This window comes from Strigops habroptila, chromosome 2 (genome assembly GCF_004027225.2).
Source record: "Strigops habroptila isolate Jane chromosome 2, bStrHab1.2.pri, whole genome shotgun sequence".
NCBI lineage: Eukaryota > Metazoa > Chordata > Aves > Psittaciformes > Psittacidae > Strigops > Strigops habroptila.
In genome coordinates this window covers 16836318-16860550 of record NC_044278.2, presented here as the reverse complement: position 1 = coordinate 16860550, position 24233 = coordinate 16836318, and the positions used below count along the sequence as shown (strand labels likewise).

Genomic DNA, 24233 nt, shown 5'->3' with positions numbered 1-24233 from the left:
TTTCCCCCCTTCTTGTTCAACAGAACTGAAGCCACGTCTGCAAATGTAGTTTGACATTCAAATTTAACCCATTAGACTGAAGTAAAAATTTGTGGTTAATGAAGCTTGCTTTCCTAATTGAGCTTGCAAAACTAACAAAACTCCTCACTTCAGCAATTCCGATGGAATCTCTTTGACCTTCCTAAGCAGAAACTGCATTTTATGCAAAAAAGGCAACCAAACTGCATGCACTGTGCACAAAGTTGGCAGTCATACCTATAATTTACCTTACTTCAGAGAATATGTAAGACACAGAAAATAGAGCAATTGATTTTTGTTTTATTCCCCTGGTCTTCACAGAGACCAGAACATCTGACTCTTGCCTGTGCTTAACTTACAAACACTGTATTTCAATAACAGGTTAAAACCAATACAACTCATCAGATGCGTATAATTGCAACAGAATGTACAAGGATGTACTTAGACACGAGTTGAACAGATCAGTAAGACACTTCTATTACACAATTGAAAAACAAAGAATCTCAGGTATTTTAAAATCTAGCCATTACAAATTAGATACAAGTAAAGGCAGCAATGCTACAGAAAAAGAAAAAAAATATACATTAGATGACTCAAAACTCTGGTAACTCTACCAAAACACAGATACTAATGAAATAGTTCTGCCAACTGCTAAAAGACATGTTATTCATGTCACGTGTTAACTAAGGACGGGAAAGTGTTCTGCCTACTCAATAGTGTGCATTAGGTTCTAGTACTAGTCTTTCATATGAAAGTACATTTTTTAAAAAACAAAATTACCTAAATAGTTATACTACGAACAACTTAGGAAATCCTGCTGGTGTACAGCAGCAAACAGCAATGCTGAGAATAGCCAGCAGGTACCAGATAAGACTGTCGAAAAGTGCAGATCTTTTTAAAGAATGCAAAGTATTGTAGGATTAGGAAAGTATTATCTAGTATTTATGAAATATTTGTACATTCATGTATTTCATTATAGCATGGTTTCCCTAATTGATGCTACCTGCTGAAAAGTCATTCAAATGTGGTTTTCTATTTCATATCTCCTTGTAATTATAAACGCCTCCGCACGTTTACTGCATGAAGCACTTGCACCGATACGCTGATAAATACAGCTTTCAACATAACATGTTCTAATTGAAAAAAATCCATTTTATTTTTATGTTTGTACCTTAAACATCAGAAAGCAACACTGCACAAACAATAATGATATTCAGAAGAGTTGAAATAAACGAGGTTATAGAAGTGCTTAACCTATGAAGCATGCTCCTTGCCAGACAGCCAATACAAGAATATACAGGTAAAAAAGTTGACAGTGACTCCTATTTTGCTTTACATTTCCCTATATATATTTAAGAAAGGTTAGTCACCAGCAAAGGTTGCATGCAGCTCCCAATACAGGTGACAATAGTTCTACCAAGACCATCACGAGATCTATTTGCTACACAATAGCTCAAGTTTTTTCAGACCAAAGCTTCCACAATTACCACTCTTGCTTCTCAATTGATAGTTAGGCTACTTTAATTTTAGTTGGGTTTTTTTTTCCCAAGTCAGATAGTATGCTAGCCTCAGGTTTAAACACCTTTACATATATTCATACATATGTATAAAATACTAAATTCTTAAAAACAAAACCCTATAAACTGAGGTTCACTGTTTCTGCACTTAACTTGCCACCACTTAGACTGTGAATCATTGCAATCATATTGGAATGTTTGTTCAATTCTTCCTTCTGTAGTTTTACAAGTGCTTCTTTTTCTTCCAAGCGTCCTTCCAACTGGGATTTTTGAACTTCCAGAGAAGATGCCTGCAGAAACAAACAAAATGTTATCATTTCCTCCATTATCAATTGATAAGCAGGCATAATGCAGTGTGAGCTCAGTGGCCTGGTGGTCAATTTAAGCAAGTAAATTAAAAAGTAGTTGTAAAATTACAAGCTCCTTTCGGAAATCTCTCAGCTATACATTTGGTGCACATTAATGATTACAGTGACTGCCACACTTAGTGATACCACAGGACACCACCGACTACCATATCATTGTCCCATTTCAGCAGCACAAGTGTTCACAGTTAAGCCATCCACATGTCATTTCAAGCCCCACACCAGCAAATATTTACCAAGAACAAGGGAAATATTTGCTATATTCTGGATAATATTGCCTGCAGAGATTAAGCTTTGCTTCCAGGGAACGGAAATACAGCAAATGTGTTTGCCAGACTGTGCACTTTGCGTTTGCTGATCAGTTTGCATGAAAATGAATCTCTGCCTTGTGAGCTTACAGAGCCTTACCTACAGGCAAGGGCAGAGAGGCTGCACTGAAGTTCGGGGGATTTAGTTATGTTTTTTTAAATGCTATTTAGTTAACTTTGTATAGCCAAACTGGTCTCTGTTTTGAGAAAAGACACTATTTTTCTTAGAGACAAAAATAGGTATTTTATTAAAATTTCAAAGATCAAAAAACATCAGATGCATTTTGGTGTGTATATATATATATATAGCATGGGTACCTTAATTCAGGATGCGAGCAAGGGGAGAAAGTAAGCTAATCCACATTCTACAGTAGTCAAAACTACTGAAGAGGAATGTGCTACCTTCTCTTATTTAATATTGTTCTACAGGTTTGGTTTGGGTTTTTTTTTTTCCTTCCTTCCAAACATTCTGTGGTCACACACCACACCTCATATAGCCTCATAAGAATCTGACCCTGACTTCTCTTCTCTTAAATTCAGGCTCAGCTACTCAAAACTCAAAAGGTATACAATTAAAGTTGAGAGAATTTCTCCCTGTCGACTACATAGGCTGCTCCAGTTTCTTTAGCTACTTTACCAAAAAAAATACAGGTTTACCAACTCTATCAGTTAAATAGATATCTAGAATTCTGGTCTCTAGAATGCAGGTGCAAGTAATTCCTTACCTTGATACTCAGTTCTTTCCTTGCTTGCTCCGTTTTACTTAATTCCTTTCTAAGAATATCTATAGTTTGTTCCATATCTTTTTTTTCTTTCTGCTGTGCTTTCAGTTTTTCTTCCAGAACTTTTATTTTCTGTTGCAAAGCTTAAGAAAACGAACACATTAAAAGATGGGTTGCCAAACTTAGAAAAGAGATACTGCATTGCCAGGGAAACAAGATTTTGGGGCTTGTTTTTGTCTTTAGACTCATCATAGCTGCTAATAATTGAATTACTGAGTAGCGCCACCTACTGTTAAGGGTTAGTGCCTGCTTCCAGTCACATTTGCAGAAGAGTTAAATTAAGCTCTTGCAAAATTTGCAGTCCCTACAGAAAATAGTTCAAATGGACATGCTGTAAAAAGACCCCGAAAGGAAATATGATGCTGTGCAGACATTCAGTCAAGTCCATGTAGTCTAGGAAATTAAGTTTATGTATCCTTTCTAAAACCAAAAATCTGTATTTGTTTCATTCAACTGTTACATATCCCTGCCTAAGATGTACAAGTTACTTAGTAAGATATAGCTGCTTACCCAAAGCCCATAACAACAACATCTAGTTAATCTAGTTAGTTCTCTAGGTTCAGTGATGTTTAAGTAAGTGACTTACTTGCTATTTTGCCATCTCTCTCCTCTAGCTGTTGCTGCAATTCTTTTCTGTGATCTTCGGTTTCTACCAACTGTGCAGCAATCCTAAAATTGCAGAGAAATAAATTTTAACGATCAAAGTGAGATCTGCCACCATTTCTCTATCCTAAGAAGCTAGAATGATTTTTGTATCGTTTCCAATTCCTGTCAGGAGCTTCAAATCAAACCTATGAATTTGCAGAGTGTGAGCACAGACAGACAGATCTTATTTCCTCTCCCCCCATGAAACAGTCATTTCCTTTCTGTGATCATGGAGACACAGTAGAAACCACTGAAAAAGTTCCTACCTGAAGCTTAAATGCCAGAAACTGTCGCTTTTGATTACAGCCACAAAGCATCCAAAATACCATGACAGAACTGAAATTGTCATTCAAAGTCAAAATTCACTGCCGTTAGTGACTAAGGATGCTGGGGTTTTACCTCTTAGTATGCTCCAGAGTCAACAATACCATTGCCTGTTTCATGCAAGCACATCTGTGTATAATGATTTTCCAATACCATATTCCAGATTGTCATACAACACTAGGCAAAACCAACGATTTCATAAGATATCACCAAAGCCCATATATAGGGCTGCTTCAGTCTTCATTAGATAGGATAATATTTAGTTTCCACAATAATTTTATATGTAGGTACTGTCATCTATCAGTATTATAGCTGTAACCTGTGAAGCTAATCCACCTTTTCCATTATTAGTTAGCCTAATTTCTAAGGCATATTCTATCTGCCACTTGCTTTGCCTATATGGCACCTGCTGTCACTCTTGTTTATTTATTCATCCACTTCCTATCTACCCGTTTCTAAGCTGCAGCCTCTAAGCAAGAGAGGGACAGAGTTAATTTCCATGGTCTACATTTTATTCGTGACAGTTCAAGAATATCTATATAACAACTGCTCCCCCAGCCTGCCTTTAAAAAGGGGCAGCTGTCATCAGAATATCTTCCCAATTACACTGAGCTGCATATCGCACCACTGAAATTAAGTGTCCAAATTTATTCAGTAGCAAATTTATATATCAGTATGAAAGTTTTTCCATTTGGATCAGAACTCAAAGCAGTGATTTGGACTGCCCTGATTAGTGACAAGGCAAAAGCCTAGAAGGATGAAGTGAACTTTAAAAGTAAAACCAAGAATAGCATTTTATTTCTCAACTGAATACAAGGCCTGCCTATGAGCATATTGGGTATTCCTCCCAACCCCAATACAGGAGGAAACAAAATTAACCAAAGCCACTAATATGGATATTCATCTAACATACACATATAAAAACAACCTTGAATTATTTTTTGCTTCCTGTAACTCCACTTCTCAGATGTTACCTCAAGCTCAGGCAAAAAATTGAGATTAAATGCAACTTAGTTTTACTGTTTAATTTGCTTTAAAAAGACCAAATTGAACTTACCTGTCATTCTGCTGCCTGAGTGATTCATTTAGTTTCTTCATTGCTTCCATTTGTTTATGTAGTGAATTGCATGTAATCTGTAAATCCTTATGCTGTCTTTCAGTTGTTTCATACCTACAAATGAATTAGGAGGTTATGGCTGAAGAGTTTAAGTGCTTTCAAAGAGCTTTTACTTTAACATAACAGTTTGTCAAACAAAAATACTTGACAACGTCTGTGCAGCCAGCCCACTCAAACTAAAAGCAAGGTGTTTTGGGGAGGCGGTGTCGGCTGACAATTTTTTGGTGGTAGTTTGGGTGTTGTTTTCGTTTTGGTTTTTTTAATGAACATACTTGGAGGAAGAAAAAACCCCAACCCAACAAGCCAAGCATCAGTGGACCTCTGACATATCCTTAATTATTAAGGATCAGGAAGCAACTTTCCTCCAGCAGAAAACTCTTCAGAACAGACAAAACATACAGATGCCTTTAGAAATTTGACAAACACAAACTGCTACAAATTGAGTATTTGCAGTCATCTTTTAAAGGACTTTTTGAGCCAGTCTGTGACTGTTGTCTTGTGATATCAAAACTGAACACACTGAAAACAATGCAGAATGCCTTTAATACAAGTTTATAAGGTAGCTCTCATGCTTTAAGCAAATGTTTTCCCATTTTCCTAGCAAAAGGAAAATTTTCTCCCCTGATGTCAGTTATCTGGTTGTTTTTAAGGAACAGCATATTTAAAGCGTGCATATTGTTTAGAAAGCAAATTTTTGCTTTATAAACACATTGTAAGGATCAGAAAACTATTTTATGCCTGCTTTGGAGAATTTACAACTGTTAGATACTAAATTGAAGCTGGTTTATTTCACATTAGTCAAACTCATGTTCCCAGAGTATGACTGCATACAGTTCAAGCAAAAAAGGAGGCACTTGCACATCGACCATACTAGATACTTATCCAAGAAACCCCATAATGAACAAAAGTTTTATACAGTTTTCCTCCCTCAATAGCTCCCTTACTGGCAGCAATATACCTTCAAAATTGTCAAATATAATGCCTGCTCCATTACTGAGCAAGAAACTTGCTCTCAATTTTACCAGCTTCTTTGCCTTGCTGACACCTAGTGATGAGACAGGCTCATGTGAGTTCTAAAGCCAAAGCTCTTTTAAGCTTTTATTCTTCCAAAGCACGCTTTATTTTCATAAATAGTTTTTATCTTTATATACTTTGTGTGTCTCACACGTCCATTTTCAGCTTAAGAGCCTAAAAAAATGATGCTTATAAATAATATGAGACACACAAGGTGCCTCCTTCCTCTCTATCTCACTTAACCTAAGTTCAAACAAATTTGCTACAGAAGTGATCAAAGATGCAAGCCTCTACCTTATGCAGACATACTGTTACTGGCTGCTTCTCCAGACTATTTATAGCATGTCATCAAGACAGCATATAAGAGCAAAGACAGACATCAAAGAGCATGGTATAATACTAACAGAAACTAAGCATTGTTAATTTTGTTTCTTAGAGAACAAAGCTCCCTTTTATACAAAGGTCATGCAATTTCCCAAACTGCACCTTCAACACCTAAAACTTTAGTTCTCATGCCATTTAACATATTAACTTCTTGAATGACTGAAGTTGATCTCATGGATAAGCATATAGAAGAAAAAATAATGACTTTTTCACCAAACAACACAAAGTAGCATGTAATATTGCCCTTCTAATGTGCTTAGCCCAGTAAAGGGCTTCCTCACCCTTTGAATACGAACTATTTGCTTAGAGATCTTACATGCCTTACCTCTGAAGAAGATCAGCAGAGGATTTTTTCAATATCTCATATTCTTCAGCAACTGTTTGTAATTTCCTGTTGTGTTGGAAAAGCTGTTCCATATCAGTCTGTGCTCTTTCAGATTCGGTCCGCTGAGCTTTCAGCAAATCACCGAGTTCTTCATTTTTTCGTTCTGAATCCTTCAACATTGCAGCAAGAGTTCTCGCCTTTGAGTAGAAAGACAGCCCCCACCAAAAAAGCCCCACAATTACAAGTTATTCTGTTTCACAAGTCACTTTGTAATAGGCATATTTGAGACCATAGTTCTAACACTAAAATGCCATCAGCTACATTAATTAGTTCTCTCACCTAATATTATTTACAGCTTAATTTGTTCACTAATTTCCTTTGGCTTCCTTTATAGACAGTGCGAGGGGAAAGGGGAGAAAGTAAAAGATGATATATTTTAACTATGTATTTCGTAATCTGCAGCCCAATCTTTATTATAACCTTTAGATAATAGAAATTATTCCAAGTTTTCAATGCACACCTCAAATACATATCACATGGAAGCAAGCTTTATTTGAAAGTTCATCTTGGACAAGTGATTAAAAGGCACAACAGGAAACAGTCCTTCACATACCACCAAATTCTACATAGAATTCTAGTATGTGGCTATACTCATTTTCAAGATTACTACTATTAAATTAACACTAATGGTTAACGAATAATAATCAGTACAGTAGGTTGGTTTTGTTGACTTCCTACAAGGAAAAGGACATTAAAGAAAATGGTTCCCAAAACAATCCAGAGGAAAACAGGATGTTCATAATAAAAATGAAGACTGCCTTAACTTCCAAGCATAGCTACACTAAGCATTGTAGAGTTTCCACACATGCAATCACAATTAAAGCTACCCAGACAATTATTACTCAGTCCCACCTCAGAGTCCCAGAAGGAAGCTCCATGCTACTTACCTCTGACTCAGCCTGGGCTCTTTGACATCTGTACTGAGTCATCAGCCTCTCAGCCTGAGCCTGAGCTACTGCCTTTGCTTCCAAAAGGTCTTGCAGCCTAGTTTCTTTAGACTGTACATAGGAAGAACATATTTCATTAACATTTTCTGAATGTACAGACAGCAACGTACCCATACACATCAGGCTGTACTCACTGCTAATGCTGACAGCTTCTGCTCATAGACATCCATTATGTCAGATATCCTCGTATCAGTGAGCGACTCCTTCATCTGTGGAAATGTTTTCCAATTACTACTACTGTACATGTGGATTTACTTAGATATATAACGTGTGCCTAAAGAGCTTGGTAGTTTTGTGAACTCCACCCATCCATTAGCTTTTTGACTTCTTATTTTTCTATCTGAAACTGATCAAATGCAGCCACCCGACTCTTGTGGAAAGTCTGTGAACAACTGAACTAAAAATAATTTAGGCTGAATAGGATTCATCTGCAGAAGACTGTCGGTGCAGCACTCTGAAAAGGTAGCATCACTACTCTAAAATGGTTCCCCTTGGTCTAACCTTTGCTGGAATTAGCAGTACCCTCATAGGGTACCTAAAGTAATTTGCCCTAATATTAAGAGCACAAAATGCACGTGGCTAAAAATCCTTGTTCATACTCCATGGCCTTCTCAACATACAGATTATCAGAAAAGGCTCAGGAAAGTTGTTCTGAGAACAGAACAGAACTAAATAAGTTTACCCATTTACTAGAGGAAATTTAGCATACACAGCAGAAGTCCTAAGTGTTTATTAAAATATATGCCCAAACTCAAGTAAGAATGCAACTTGGTGATTTCGGGATATTTTTTCTTAGGCAGTGCTACTATAACACCAGTTTTGAGCAGCTGCTCATGCTGATGCATAACCAAATGCAAGCTATCCCAGCTTTTCATACAAGGAACACCTACTGAGAAGTACTATCTTTGCAATATTTTGAACCAGAATGTAAGATTCTTGCATATTAACAGTAGTCCCTGCCCAGCTCCAGTTCTCAGCTCATTCTCCTGCCCTCAATTAGGAAACAAGTAGTTTCTTTGCCTGCTTGCAAACTTGTGATCTCTATGTCCTTTTAGATATTACTACTGTAAGAAAAGCTTCTGTAAGTTCCCTTCACTCCACTCACTCTGTACAGTAATACTATTAAAAGTCTTTTCTCAATTACATTTTTACACACATTTGAGCTTCACACAACAGACAGAATGCACAGCGAGATGAAGTACTGCATATCTCAAGTGAATGAGTATATTGATTTTTAAAGGAAAGTTCTACTAATTAGAAGGTCTAAGAAAAGATTCACTCAATTCAGCATCAAATTTCTCCTCTAAAAGAAATCGAAGCAGCTTTACAATCTGTCACACCTGGAAGCTGCTGCACTAGTACTGTCAGGCACCTATGGCTGCTTTAACTGACATTAATATATACACAGCAATGTACCTACAGGCTGTCACGTGCTGTCTTGAAAAGAATGATCAATGAGAGCATTCAGTGGCAGAGTACAAAGTAAGCCAACCAAGACTCACTTAACCTTTTTCACTATTATTCTAGCAGCTGACTGGAACCAATAGATTGCTGAGTTTCATTCTTATCAATTATAAGAAAGAAGATAGTTGCAAAGCTAAGGCTGGAGGCAATGCCACTAATACAGATATCAAGCCATTATCAGGCACTTTCTGATGTTCATTTTCCCAATCTACATACTGTTCTTTTAAGCCAAAGAGAAACAACAATCCATCACTCAGTCTTAAGCAGCTACAAAGCAACTAACTTGCTTCAAACAGAAAAGAGAAAGAGGAAATATATTCAGTGTTTGACAGTATGGCCTGCAAAGCGGCACACTGTATGTGCTGCTTGTTTGGCTGCCTCATTCACAATGCATGTTGCTGCACAGGGAAGCAAAAACTTACTTCTGAAGTAATAATAGTGCCCTTCCAAGAAGGCCACAAAAAAGATTAACTGGAAACGCTAAAGAGTCAGCTACAGGAAAGAAAGAAAATGTTTGTCTGCATGTTCAGGCGTACAAGAGATGCACCATACACTTCTAAAGCAGCATATCATCTCTGTTACATCACAGGCTATTTCTTAGGAAGTGGGAAGAAGAGGCTCCCTGTATGTTACAGCAAGTCTTGGCAGATGCAACCGTATCCGACACCTGCCTCCACATCTGACAGCTAAGAAGTGTATGGGTAAGCCCACTGGAGAAAGAGATCTCAATAAGCAGCCCAGCTTCTGATGCAGCACAAAGAATCATCATTGAATTCTGCTCAGTGGCTCAGTAAAAGGAGCACATTCCAAACAGGCAGGAATCTAAACTGGACTCAACTGATACAGGAGCTACAGCCTAACACTTGGATTTCTGCCCTGCCCCCGCGGCAAAAAGTGTCAAATATTTAAAAAGGGGTATATCAATTCTACTGACCTCTAGTCCAGAATGAAGTTTTTGTATTAACTCCTGAACATTTGAAGTTGCAGATTCATCACTTGAAAGACAGGATGCAGAACACCTCACTGAAGTAACGCTGGTCACGGGTGAAAGCAGTTGGATTCTTTTTGATGCATGCTCTGTTTCTTGTTGTCTATAAGCATTATTTGCCGCAATGCTTTCACCAAGCCTGCGTAAACATAAAGACTATTAAGGAAACAAGCTGCTACAAATACTGCAAGGATTGAAGATGAGAACCATTTCATAACATAACTTCTCTTTCATTGAAAACAGATTACACAACAGTCACGTTTGCATTATCACGCATTAAGATGTAGTATTAGACACGTGCCCAAACTGTTTCTGCAGAAAGCAGAAAAAATTAAAGCCTGTCATGGCTAACCTTTAGAAACAAATGCAGTACCTCACCAGAAAGGGCATGGTGTTTAGCTATTCTTGAGCAGAAGAGATCACCTGTCTCCTATTAGCCTGAGGAACAGGTTATTTCACATGTCATTATTCAACTTAACTGGGCCACTGTTTGTAAGTAGGTAGATTGAGAAGGTTAAGAATTTTTATTAGGCACAAAAAGAAGATTAAATCATAAAAAGGCAGAGTGCTACCAATAAATCTTAGCTTTTCCTTGTCTATGATGCTATTTTAAAATACACTATTGAGTACAGCACATTTAATTTTGTAAGTTTTAGCAAAAGTTTAGATAAAAAACGTGCCATCTATTAAAATCTGTACAGGGAAGAGAACACAAAAGCTTAGATAGAAGTAATTACAGTACCTATATTCCAGTGTATGCATTAACATGTGGTTGGTATTTTAGAGGCAGCTACTAATGACATGTTCCCAATCAGAGATAAGTCAAAAGAGCCAATTTTTGAAGCACCAGCCAAAAATCTTTTCCTACTGATAAAATCCTTACTAAGTTATCCCAGCCACTTCGCTAAAGTGCTGTCTCAATTGCTTCATAAGTGAACAAAGCCTATTTTTAACTTGCATTTATAGACATATTATTTGGCTATTCCACTGCACAACTCCAGGCATACTGGATTGTACAGATCCTTCATTCTTCCAGCCAGACTATTTGTTACTGGCCTTTATAAAAATGTTTCCTGTATCCTCAAAACCATGTGATCACAGAATAGCTGAGCTTGAAAGGGACCTCTACAGATCATCTGCTTCAGCTCTCCTGCTCTAAGCAAGTTGCCCAGGACTATGTCCAGTAGTTTTGACTATCTCAAAGGATGAGGTTCTAGAACTTCTCTGGACAACCTTTTCCAGTGTTTGACTCCCCTTACAGTAAAAGTTGTTGGGGTTTTTTGGTGGTGTTGTGTCCTCCCCCCCTGCCCTTCTAAAGAAAGGTAGAAGTTTTTTCCTTGCATTTTGGTTTGTGCCTACCTCCTGTCCTGTCAATGGTCACCACTGAGAAGACTTCTTTGTTCCACTCCATCATAATTTATACACATTGATAAGACACCCTCCAAGTCCTCTCAAAACCAAACAATCCCAGCACTCTCAGTCTCACCTTGAATGACACATGCTCATCCCTCTAACATCTTAATGGCCCTTCACTAGACTCACTCCAGTATGTTTGTATCTCTCTAGTAAGGGGGAGCCCAGATCCGGACACATCACTCCAGATGTGATCTCACCAGGGCTGAGCAGAGGGGTTTCTTAAGTTCCTGCAATGCCACTATCTTCACAAGCTTTCCCAAAAACAATCAAAAAACCACAATGAGGCAAATCAGCATGATCTGGTTAGGTCACTTTCTTTTTCTCCAATATAAGTAGTAATACGATCACAATTCCAAGATAAGCTAGCTATATTACAAACCTTTCACTCAAAAAAGCAGCTGAAATGCCAAAAAGGAAGCCAATCTGGAAGTCCTTTCAAGAAATCTCTATTTATTTTTTTTCCAAAAAAGCTGTATTAACAAAAAGGAAAAAAATTTCAGATTGGTTTTTGAGGTTGCAAAGACCATGATACAATTTAAGATATTTTTTCCTATTTTATTACATCTACAGAAATAGGGACTCCATCAAATAGAGTTTCTTAGTATTTTTTCCCCTATTCAGACCACCTTAAATACTACCTGAACTGCCATCTGCCTGTGTCTTATCCTATTCTGTTCTTTCTTGGAAGTTAGTACAAAAGAGTAAACAAAGCTTTAGGAACTGAAGAGTGACATGCCTGTCAAAGTTCAACAGAGAGAGCAATCTGACAGTCAGATTGTTAGACACGCTCCAAATAGAAAGTTCCAAGCACCGACTTCAGGCACATGAAGTCTGAGGGACAGAAGTCAGACACCACTATTCTCTCTAGGATCCGATGTTAATTGAATACCATCAGCATTTGAACTATTTCTTTCCTCTGGCCTCCAAGATCACTACTGTCTCTTAACTACAAATAAAGTAATATGCCAACAAACATCAATATCACTAAACCTATAAAAATGTCAAATCCTACCAGGCTATCGCAAAAAGAAACTTACACTACGGCAGGAAAATCTGGTAAGGGTGCAGCCTCAAATAGTATTCTAAGTCCCACTTGGACTTGCTCTCTGTGGTCTGATGTTAAAGCAAACGTCAAAGGTGTAATCAAGCGTTGATCCTAAAAAAGAAACTGCTTTGGTCAAAACAAGATATAACAGTCAATGACAAAAAAATCCCAAAACCACCCAGACATCACAGCATCAAGGCCCATTAGCACAAAAAAGTTTTCTTCAAAACTTAGGCCACCTTAAAGTTTGCCCTTCTAAGTTTCTGAGCCTGAAGTTATGGAAGAGAAGCGGTTTTAAAAATAGCTTACACTTCAGAGTATTCAGAAACATGTTTTCCCATTAAAGCCAATGCAACAGGTAAAGAGACAAATTCCTTCAAGTTTTCAAGTGCTTGATTTCCATCATAAAGCATAAGTTTTACAAGGATTTCCTGAGAATTGAAACTCTTATTGTTACCTATCAAATTGCATATTTTCCATTCTTGAAAGAAAACCCTCGGAAACAGCAGGAAGTGTTTGACTGTCTGGATTACTTTTCCATCTACCAAGTAAATTGTTAAGATATCATCTGACTAATAGTTACCAGGAACTGTTTTAAGTAGGCAAAGTCACAAATTAGATGTATATATTTAATAATAACCAACTGCACAAATAATATGGTTGTGATCACTTTTTCCTACTTTGCTACCTTTAAACTGCAGTCCTAATGCAGTCTTAAAAGGGTAATTCTTACCAGGTAGCTGAAGTATGATTTCACACGCATTACTGAAATAAATAATTGCAGTAAAAAGCCAACTGCTCTTATTTTAGAAGAATTAACAATGAAACAACCTTTAAGAAATGTGCCTAGGGGAGTGTATTTTCCTTGAAGTTTTACCACTTCAGAGATAAGCATACGAAACATTCAGAACTAGAACTACTGCACTGCAGTGACACTTCCCTTCACAGGTACGTTTCATACGACATTTTAAAACCATACCTGCAAAATTCTGTAGAAGCTGACCTCCATACCAGGTACATCCTGCTTCAGTCTGCTCATAAGATCAAGTGTTTTCAAAACAATATCAGCAGAGAGTTTGCTTTTAAACATACAAATGGAAAAGCAAAGAGGAAAGAAGGGGGGAAGGAGAGTGAGATTTGTCAAACCAGCACTGATAAATAAGTTTAGTCAATTCCTATATACATTAATACCTTCACAATGAAATTAAGTATGCCTATCAAGGCAACAATGCCATCATCAAGAGAAATCCTTGGACATGCTGCTGAGCTTCTCCAGCATGCCAAGGCTAGCAACAGTGAAGACCAAAAAAACACTTTCAAGTTGAAGCTGAGAAGGGTTTTAATCATAGGTCCAATTATATTTCTCTGACTTTTGGCCATATAACTTTTGGTTATATAGACATTCAGGTTAATGACACTGAGCTGAAGGAATGTATATTCCATTTTCAGTGCAATAATTCCTTCCCGTACTGACGTGTGGTACTTTTGAACTCTGGTTGCATAAAATCAAAATGAAAAATTAGGGGCATTAAGCAATTCTGGTAAGCTTCATCTTAGATAAGCTTGAACTACTGCAGGAGGCTTAAGGTCTTGCTCCACGTAAGTGGCTCCCCAGCTTACGCCAAAACCAGTATCTGAATGTTTAAATTAGGTTTTAATTATTGAACTGACCAGCAACATGGATTTCTATTGCCACAGAAATACTAAATTTGATTTTAAAACAGTATTGATTTACATGCATTTAAATGGTACTTTCAACAACAATATACTTCCCATTGAAACAATATCATAACAATTCTTACTAGATTAGTTTTTATATAAATGTGTGCTCACCACATTTTAGAGTCCCCTACTTTCGTCCCAAACCCAGTATCGATCCCACTATAGGTAAACTGGTGTTCTATTAGAGACGTGCACTGGCTGGCAGTCAGTACCTTCGAGGCATGCATTTTCAGTATGTCATCTCTACAGAGCAGTAGACTGAGTTAAGAACAAATTTCATATACCTATGCTTAGGTATTGGCACAAAAAGAGAATATTTTCTAATAAAAAGAGGACACAAAAGCTGGTGTATCAAAGCACAAGAGCCTCCAAAAACGTTTTTAAAACCCAACAACATAAACCACTTCAGCCATGCTTAACTTACAAACCAAGTAAGCTTCACTTTTCAATTAAAACACACTCACTTGGACACAAACAGCTAAGGGAAACAATAAAATGAGTGGCACAAAGATGAGCAAAAGGCAGTCAACAATCAGTCCCCAATAAAAGAACTAGTTATCTAGGAGTGAACTGGCAAAGAGACTTCTTCACAGAACTCAGCTTAGATGCAGTCATGTCCTCCTTGACACCATGGACACTAAGGACTCCAAGAAGAGTGCAAAATTGCATCATTTTACATTATTATTTTTCCTTATTTCACTGATCTAAATTTGTATCACATTTGGCTGGGAGCTGCACCTGACTTAGCTAGGCAAAAATACTATACCGAGCAAGAAGATGGCCACCCAAACTCCCCTTGTGATTTCAACAGAAAACACTCATCTTCATTTTTGATCTGCAAAGTGCTTCTCTACTTTTGAATAGCCACCACGTTTCATCCTGCACCAGCAGATTACAAAATAATTTCATAGCAATTAGAAAGCTACTTAAGGTCTTTCAAGATGACAGTCCTAAGTAGAAATAGGGCAGTTATCGTCATTAAAAGCTATTAAAGTCACCCAAGATAGACATTTCTTCTAACATCTTAGAGCAGATCATGGTGGAGGAATAAATTAACAGCCAATAGGCACATAAAAAGGATATTTGTCAGGACATTAATAGCCTTGGCCATTCTTTCACACTTCTTCACTAATAGCTCATCCACAATCTGTTCTGGCATCTGAAGATGATCGAGAAGAACAGGCAGCAAAAGATCCACAAAATGCTCGGCTGAGGCACTGTTCCCACTATTAATAACATCCTGTAAGAAAGACATTTTATGGTAATTTTTAAAACTACAGAGCAAGGAAGCCAAGCTTACTCTACCCCCTCCTCCACCAGGCTGTCTTCTTGCTTTCCCAGCCTCTTGTTATTTCAGGTTTAAGATTGCGGATTAGTAAGATACTTAAGGAGGGAGTTTAACAAAGAAACAGCAGAAACTTCCTCGCTGCTTCAAGCCTTAGTAAGCAACTGTTTGATAGCTTTGATAGCATCTACCTCATGACTTCACAAACTGCTGCATCTTCCACTTAATTTTCTACACTGCATGTCTTTAAAAGAAAAGTTGTTTTACAAAGTATGGAATTCTAGAACAGGAAGAATTTTATTTAAGGTATATTTTTACATGCTATTTTTCAAGTAAAATGCTAAGAGTGGTTTAAAAATCAATTAAAAATCTAGCTGCTAACAAGCTCTTTAAACTCAATTATCAGTCTTGGTACCTCAAAAATCTCTTTGAATAGTTGCAGTGCTAGAACTGAAGAGTCTTCAGAGCCTTCCAATGGTTGGTTTGACAAGTGCACCAATGCAACAGATGGTTCAAAAGTCTTTGAGCGAGTCACAAATCTGGTATTTCCAGAGACTGGCAAGCCAGATGGTTCCAGTATTGCCTGCCGCAGGATATGACGCAGTTCCATCACAGAACAGAAGGCAAGCAGGAGCTCTAAGATCTGTGTGAAGTGAATGAGAGTTTAAACGTTTTTAAATCAAGTACTTACACAGAAATTGCAACTCCCATAACACAGGTCTAGAAAGATATAAAAGTTCTATGCAACTCCTTTTAGCACTTAAAAATTCTCTGAAGAATAGTATTCTTTCCTTACAGCCAAGTCAGCAGCAAAACACAGTTCATTAGACTGGTGAAGGCTTGTGACAGCATCGAGTGTATTGCTTTCCCTTCTTTTTTAAAAAGCATGACTGCTGGCTATCCAATAAGCAATAGAAATGCATATACACAGAATGACAAAAGCTATGGAAGGGCAAATATTCTAAGACATGAACAGATGCACATGTGCATTCTCAGAGATGAAGAAGAAAGCACTCTGAAAGGCTCCTTGTCAATGTCTTGCTAAATCAACAACAACAAAATCACATATACAGAAACCTTAACATTTATTATTTACTATGATGTGAAACACATTCATAAGAAAAGCTAAGAGTTGTCTCACAGATGTATTTAGCCTAAATATTTTCACAACATTTAATATTATAATCTTTAGCAACAGATAGCCAATATTTCATTTACATAAAGTGATAGTGAGTCAAAGTTGAATACAACAGTTTAACTGCTTAACCAAATGTGGCACCAATTTGTTTAACTAATATGAGAGAATGTATGAGTAAGTCTTGGAAGTGAGCAGACTCCTAGTAGTATTAATTCAAGCTTTAGCTTGTGACGTGGGGTACACACTGCATTTCTGGTAGATCCCAAGATTTCTTAGTAGCCACAGCACAAAAGGTGTTTATGTCGGCTTTTTGCCTTCAGGTCTGCTGCCTGAAAGCAGACACAACCTGGCAAAAAAACCAACCACTACAAATCCAACCTGACACCCTTGTGAATAACTAGAGTATAGAAATCTGGTGCATATCATAGGTCTTTTAGGAATCCTGAAGTCAACATATTTCATTATCAACCCTTGTACACAAGGAGCCTACTTGTGACTGCAGAAGTGGAACTCTATTCGGAGTTGTACCCTCTTAGCCTTAAATTGAAAAAGTATAAATACCTTGAATGATGAATTGGGATCCCTTCCATGAAGAAGATCTAACACTTGACCAAGGCATGAGATAAAGTGCTCATATCTACAGCATGCATAGAGGAGGAGAGAAATAAAATAAAAGGGAATTTTACTACACTCTGACATTTGTACCAAGTGACAAATGCAAGTGCCCTGTTCTTCTCCTTACCCCCAAACACTTCAACTACAGTGACAGTCTGATAATGTAACTTCTATTTAAAACAGACTAAGCTTTAAAAATTTTCTAAGAATGAAAGAAAATTCCTTCAACTAAGCCAAGATTTTCCAGATATTTTTACTATTAAGTTTAGATTGAAATTCAGCAACTAAAATCTACTATCTGAATTTGCAGAACTAGTCAAGCTCTCCACAGCTCTAACACCCTCCAGTAAAATTATTACAGCTTCAACCATACTGTTCCACTTCAAGATAATATAGACCTGTAACAGGCAAGATAGCTACTCACCAAGTTGTCTGACCACCAGACAAAGAATTACTGTCCAGACAAAGAATTACTGAACACATTATTAAATATTCGTTAAGTGATGATGAAAAAAAAAAATAATACATTGATTCACACATCCATGTGAAACTAGTAACACAAGAATCCTTCAGTTGCAGATACAGCAGTCATATTCAAGTAGTAACATTCCAAAAGCACCTAGGGATTTTTTTTTTTTTCCAGTGTTTGGTTCAGAATACAAATAGCACACAGCAAAGAAACTGAACAAGAGCTTAGGACAAATATCTTGTACTTTGAGGAAGTGAAGCCATACCTGCTAAGATAATCAGCAACTTTGGGGTTCTTCAGAAGATCCATGAATAAATCAACAGAGTATTTTCTTGTTAGAGTACCATCTCCATTTACAACAATATTGAATATTAACTGAAACGTCTGATGGATATTTCGAGCATGAAAGAGCTGAAAGGAAGAAGAAAGTTATGTATGGGCACATACTTACTTTGCTGGGGTTTTTAGTAAGACTAGCTGGAATTAGAATTTTATTTGCCAGTGTGACTATTCGCTTTATCTACAACTTAAGAATATAACAGATTCAAGTATTACTTACTTTTTCTCCTACTTCTTCATTTAAAGTAAGGCTTGATAATAGTGAAAGTGCAAACACAACCATAGTCAAACTGCTATGGGCCAGGAAACTTATTAAGGTACGATAGAAACTCTTCACATTATTCTAAAACAAGAAGGAGAAACACAGGCATTACAAGCTTTATTCTGTTCTATAAAACCACCAAACTTGCAGATTATACATACTTATAAATAAGCCATACAAATATTGAATAACAATACAAAAACCATATTAGAACAGTAACAGTTCTCTAGGAAATGTATTTTAGTGTTCTATGGCACAATTCTGGTGTTGATGTCAATGACTAAGTTATGTCTCGAACTTTTACAATGAAAAACAAACAAATAAACAAAAAAAACTAAACCCAAAACCAAGCAAAACAACAAAACCACCCAAGGAAGAAATTCCATCATTATTTTAAAGAAAGGTGAGAAAGCAATTTTACTGAAGTCTCTAATAGCAAATCACCACTGAAAATTGACCCCTGTCCCTTCTCTGCTCATTATCTCTGCTTATCAAGATCAGTGGTATTTTAATGTCTTTTAAAAGGCAAATCTCTTTCTTGGCCAAAGCTACCAACCCAGCTCACAAAAAAAAAAATCCAACTACAGTCTTTATATGTTAAGAACATGTATTTTTTCTATGGAAGAATGTTCAAATTTTAAATTCACCTTTGCTGTGCAGAGAACAGTTGCAGACAGTGAACGCATAAGGCAAACTAGTGCAACAACACAGCAATGTAGAGAAGGAAAAAGAACATCCAGCTTCCTGAGCTACTGGTTATTTTCTCAATCATGGGAGAAAAAAACACCAGCATTGCAGAACAAGCAGGCCAGGGTTATTACTGCCACCAAAAAAGTGCCTAAGAAATACTAAGCTAATTCCCCAGAGTCAAGTCTTTTGCCCTCAAGCCAGATGATCATGCCACAAAAGCAAAACTCTTACCAAAGATTTTATCCGAGTTTGAATAGACAAGTTGTGACGACAGAGATTTGCCAAGAGTCCTAAACACGGTATTGTTAACTCGTCTTCAGTGGGTTGACTTAAAAGAAAAGTCCAGAAGTTAAAAAAAAAAATAATTTTATTAAAGCATCCAGAATTTAATTGCAAAAAGTTGTAGTGTGGGGGACAGGAGGCATGGAGGATTTTTTGGTTTGGGGTTTTGTTTGTTTTTCTAATTAGATACCATCCCACCAAGCAAAGCGAAATTCAAACTGCAGTCACCACAGTGCGGGCAGATTTTAACGGAGTACATCTGAAAAAAAACCCCAGTACCAGAGATCAGTGCTATCAAAGATCATTTATTGCAGGTCCTTTTAACAGTCATTAGACCTTTTATGAGTACATGTGCACAAAATTTGTATTAATCTAACAAGTCTGTTCCTAATGACAGGCGTGAATTTTCTTCTGGCTTTTCTCTTTGTTAGCTCCTAGGGATGGGGGGCTGGGCTATGAGGCAAAGTAATATTCAATCACCCAAAGTCCCACAACCAGTGCAGCTGGCAATCTGTAACAGCATGGTTTTCAAAGCATTCAGAGCAAAAATGCCACAGCTCACTCTGGAGACCAGGTTAGTGCAATATGCTAATGGCCTTCAGAAAGTTTGGAAACTTAGCTAGATACTTCCCATAAGAAAAGACAACCAAGTACACACTTACACATGCTGCATTAGAAATGAAATCAATTCATCGATATGGGCACCAGCGGAAAAGACAGGAACATTGTAGGTTAGCCTCTGCAGTAGCTGAATACTCTGAGGAAATAAAAAGCTATTCACATGTCTTTCCTATAGCATACCACTGAAGAATGTTACAAGTTACAAAAGCTGAAACTGAAAGGACAAATAACAAGACACCACCACTAAATTTTTAGACTTTCTAATGTTAACGTAACAGTTACATGAACTGCTGCAAGCACAATGAGTAATGTCCTACCACACTGATGTACTCAGTAAAAGCCTAAACAGATTAATAAGATTTCATTTTGACAGAGGAGTTACCTTTCGCCCATCTAATTCTCCCCATTGCCACACCAGCAAGTTCTCCATTCTGTCAGTGAGAAAGGGGCTTTTTCCTATTGGAAGATCTAGAAGAGCCACCAAAATCCAAAAGCACCTTGCATCCTCTTACAGAAAGTACATTTATAGGAAAACAGGTTTGCTGTAAAGACTGCCAACAGATTCAATGGTAGTAAATTCCTTCAGACAGCATTCTTTTGGCACATAACTGAGTTAGTATGAAGTTAATACAGAATCATAGACTGGTCTGGGTTGGAAGGGACCTTAAAGTTCATCCAGTTCTAACCCCCCTGCCATGGGCAGGGACACCTTCCACTAGATCAGTTTGCTCAAGGCCCTATCCAACCTGGCCTTGAACACTTTCTTTCACTCCTTCATAATTACCTGACAAAGATTAGATGACACGGTCCATGCTTTTGTTACAAACATTAGGAGAAATAACTAAATACTTCAACCAAAAATAACCTTCCAAGCCCTGAAGCAGCGATTTCGTGAAATAATTTAAAATACAGGGTGGACTTTTTGGTTTTTTTTTTGGTTGGTTGTTGCTTCTGGTTTGTTTGTTGGTTTTTGGTTTTTTAATTTGAGTAGGTGAGCAACACAAGCAGGATTAAAGAGACAATACAAAGAACTCTATGCAGTGTTAAAATCCTGTCATACTAGCCTCACACAACAAATAAAATACACAGCTAAGATTAACTCTCCTGCAACACGTTATTTCAGACAGCACTTGGGAAGAGTTACTATACGCATACAGTATAATGTATACTACATGACAATAGTCAAATATTATTAAGCATTAGTTCCTGTTACCTGTAATAAGACCGGGTCGCTAAGATTAGTAGAACTTCGATGAACCACTCCTGCCAGCACACTGGTCAGATTGTAGGTATCCTGAAGAGCTTCTCTAGTCTCATTGTCTAAAGCTAGAATTTAAGAATTATTAAAAAAACCCAAAACAAATCACCTGTCCGACAGCAAAAGCAACAGGTGTAGTGGCTACCAACCTAAGCAGAAACAAGCAAGAGGCAGCACAACCTATTTTGTAATTGGGAAACTTGATGCATACGTGCCCAGGCCATTGGAGACCCCAACCTGCAGCCCAGGAAACACTCCAATGGGAGAGGTAAACTAAAGTGATGACAGTTTTTGATGTAATGTGGCTGCTCCCTATCTTTACATCCCCCTAGGCAGGTTTTGTCACTTCATTAAAAAAAGGGAGTCTTTTCAAGCTCAAAAAAATCAAGGACAAGAGAATTATTCCTTACCCTACCCAGGGTGGAAACAAATTCTGACAAGCATGATAGTTGTCATTTCAGTGATGACTTCAAATCTGCTTCTCATGTGATATATCGTCTTATCTGGCCTTGTACATATATTCATGTGCCTCAGCCAAACGCTCTACTAAAAATGAAAACCACTTTATCTTTCACACCTTAGACTTCTTCCAAGTTCATCACCCATGCCACAGAATAAGCACACATCTTGTCTTTCCTTTCCCAGATAAAAAGTTTAGATGCAAACCTTACCTAGCTGTGATAGCAAAGTAACCACAGACAAGGTTAGAGATGGGTTTATATTAGCATCCTCAAGGAGTTCTACTAGGCAACTGAGACATTCACTTGGCAGAATCTGATTTGAAGCAAACAATCGTGTAAGCTTCAGGCCAGAGATAACCTGGAAATGAAAGGAGAAAGCCAACCTTAATTACTCAACTGCAACAAAGTATTTAACACAGAAGCCAAAACACAGAGTTGTATTAAATATGCTTTGCCCTATCTGGCAAACTGAGAATGTAAATGCATTCTAACAGAATATTTGTATTCACATTTGCTGGAGGGGGGGAATTCTGGAAAAAAAAAAATCATCTTGTTTTCCTTGTTGTGGATATCTTCCCTTTACTTTTGGAAAACATCAAGTTTACATTGTGATCATCTATAACACATTGGGGCTTCTTTTGTTTGCTTGCTGACAGCATTCATAGTAATAGCATTCTTTTTAATCTCATAGCTGTAGCAGAGCAACACCTCTATTTCTTCACACATTGAAGAAAATTAATACTAGGTTACTCTTCCTACATGTGTTTTATCATAGATAAAATACAGGGATTATTTATTTTGAAAGAACAACCAACCACACTGCAAACATTTTGTAATCAGCCTTCAGCTCAGCCCAACAGCCTGCTTTCTAAAGATGTGGACACGAATCCAAAGGTGCTGCTCTGCAGGAAGGATAAGCAGTAACAGGCAGTGCTGCTTTGGGACCACTCTGTGCTCAAGAGGAAAAAATGGGAGTTCAAGGAAGCGTATATAAGAAGATGCTGAAAGTCATATACCTGCACATCAGTACAGGTAGCCGGGAATTACCCTTGCATAATAGAGCAACATAATGTTGTTCTTGCATATCCTGTGTATATATCTCTTAAATGGATACAAAGAAGAATACTAACATACAAAGTCTGAATACTAACTCTTATATTAATGTTTTAGCAATTAAAAAAAAAATAAATCTGAATTTAACAAAGGTACCTTGCAGATTAAGCAACTCAGTCAGTGTGTCAATCTCTCACCATACCAAGCATGCCCACCACAAGGGTTGTATACAAGGCTGGACTTGGGGGTTTGGGAGATGGACAGGCCTACCCCTGAGCAACAAACACTACTGATTACATGTTCCATTACACCAGCAAACCCCAGATACAAGACCAGTTCATCCTTCAAACTCGGTTTTTAAGGTGTGAAAATAAATGATCCTCAGGGTCAGAAATATGGGATGGGGGGGTGAAGTCACTTATAAGGCCTGTAATATGCTTAGCTGACATGCACTTAAGCAAACTGCACACACCTGTAAACACACAAAACCACCGCCAAACATTATAAAAGAGAACATAGCAATAGCTCAGAAGCACTGCTAAAACCTGAAACGTTTCCTCTGTCCGACGGCCTCTCCCGGCCAGCAGCTCCCCTGGCAATGGGTCACGGGGCGAGTTTCCCCATCTCCGCACGCAGGGCACCGGCGCCCGCAGGCAGCGGGCGGCGCAGGCCCCGGCGGCTCCGGAGCCCGCGCTGCGGCCGACCAGCCCGGTGACGGCGAGGCGGAGACGGCCGAGGCCGGGCCCCGAGGAGAGCCACCGCGGTCCCCATACCCAGGAGACACCACAGCCACCGCCATATTCCCGGCCGCACCGTCACCCCCGCCCCGCTCCGCTCCAACCGCGGCCCCCGACCGGCGCCGCCCTCACCTCCAGGCTGCGCTGCAGGAGCGCCGCGTTGGGAGCTGTCTTGGCGGCCCGATACTGCGTTGCTGCCAGGAGCAGGGACTTCATGCAGCCTGAGGCATCCATGGCGCCTCAGCTCCTCTCTCAGCAGCGCAAACGACGAACCGCACTCGTATTTCCCGCCGCCACCGCCATTTTGATGGCGACATCCACTGAATGGCAGCGGCCGCCGAGTCCGCGGGGCATGACGGGTAGCCACCGCCTCTGCCATCTTGCTTCAAGGGGGTGGAGACGGGGAGCGGCCGGGGGGGGCTGGGCTCGGTGATTGGCATCGGCGGGTCGGGGCTGCGGTTGCCGCGGGGTGAGGGGGGGTTGCAGCCGCCGCCTGAGGAAGACGTGCGGGAAATTTAAGAGATGCAGCCGTTTGGGGGGTGGCTCCGGCGGCAGGGCTCGCACCCGGCCGAGCCGCTGCAG

At 38.6% G+C, this 24233-nt stretch overlaps 1 protein-coding gene across 2 annotated transcripts; it reads right to left on the bottom strand.

Annotated features, from left to right (window-relative positions):
• Positions 1 to 298: 298 nt before the first annotated feature.
• CIP2A (cellular inhibitor of PP2A) lies at positions 299 to 23977 on the bottom strand. 2 transcript variants are annotated; one of them, XM_030471859.1, is made up of 21 exons: positions 23784 to 23977; positions 22072 to 22219; positions 21356 to 21468; positions 20184 to 20278; positions 19471 to 19567; positions 18508 to 18630; positions 18214 to 18359; positions 17426 to 17501; positions 16142 to 16369; positions 15525 to 15681; positions 14553 to 14694; positions 13699 to 13798; positions 12712 to 12830; positions 10205 to 10397; positions 7941 to 8015; positions 7747 to 7857; positions 6800 to 6996; positions 5017 to 5130; positions 3577 to 3659; positions 2934 to 3073; positions 299 to 1825 (listed from the first exon to the last, which is right to left on the bottom strand). In XM_030471859.1, the coding sequence occupies exons 1-21, from the start codon at positions 23883 to 23885 to the stop codon at positions 1655 to 1657; spliced, it is 2730 nt and encodes a 909-aa protein (XP_030327719.1). In that variant the 5' UTR covers positions 23886 to 23977; the 3' UTR covers positions 299 to 1654. The 2 variants fall into 2 exon arrangements, with proteins under 2 accessions (XP_030327719.1, XP_030327720.1); XM_030471860.1 differs by lacking the exon at positions 23784 to 23977 and adding an exon at positions 21811 to 21946 and having other exon boundaries at positions 1153 to 1825; positions 22072 to 22121.
• Positions 23978 to 24233: the final 256 nt, after the last annotated feature.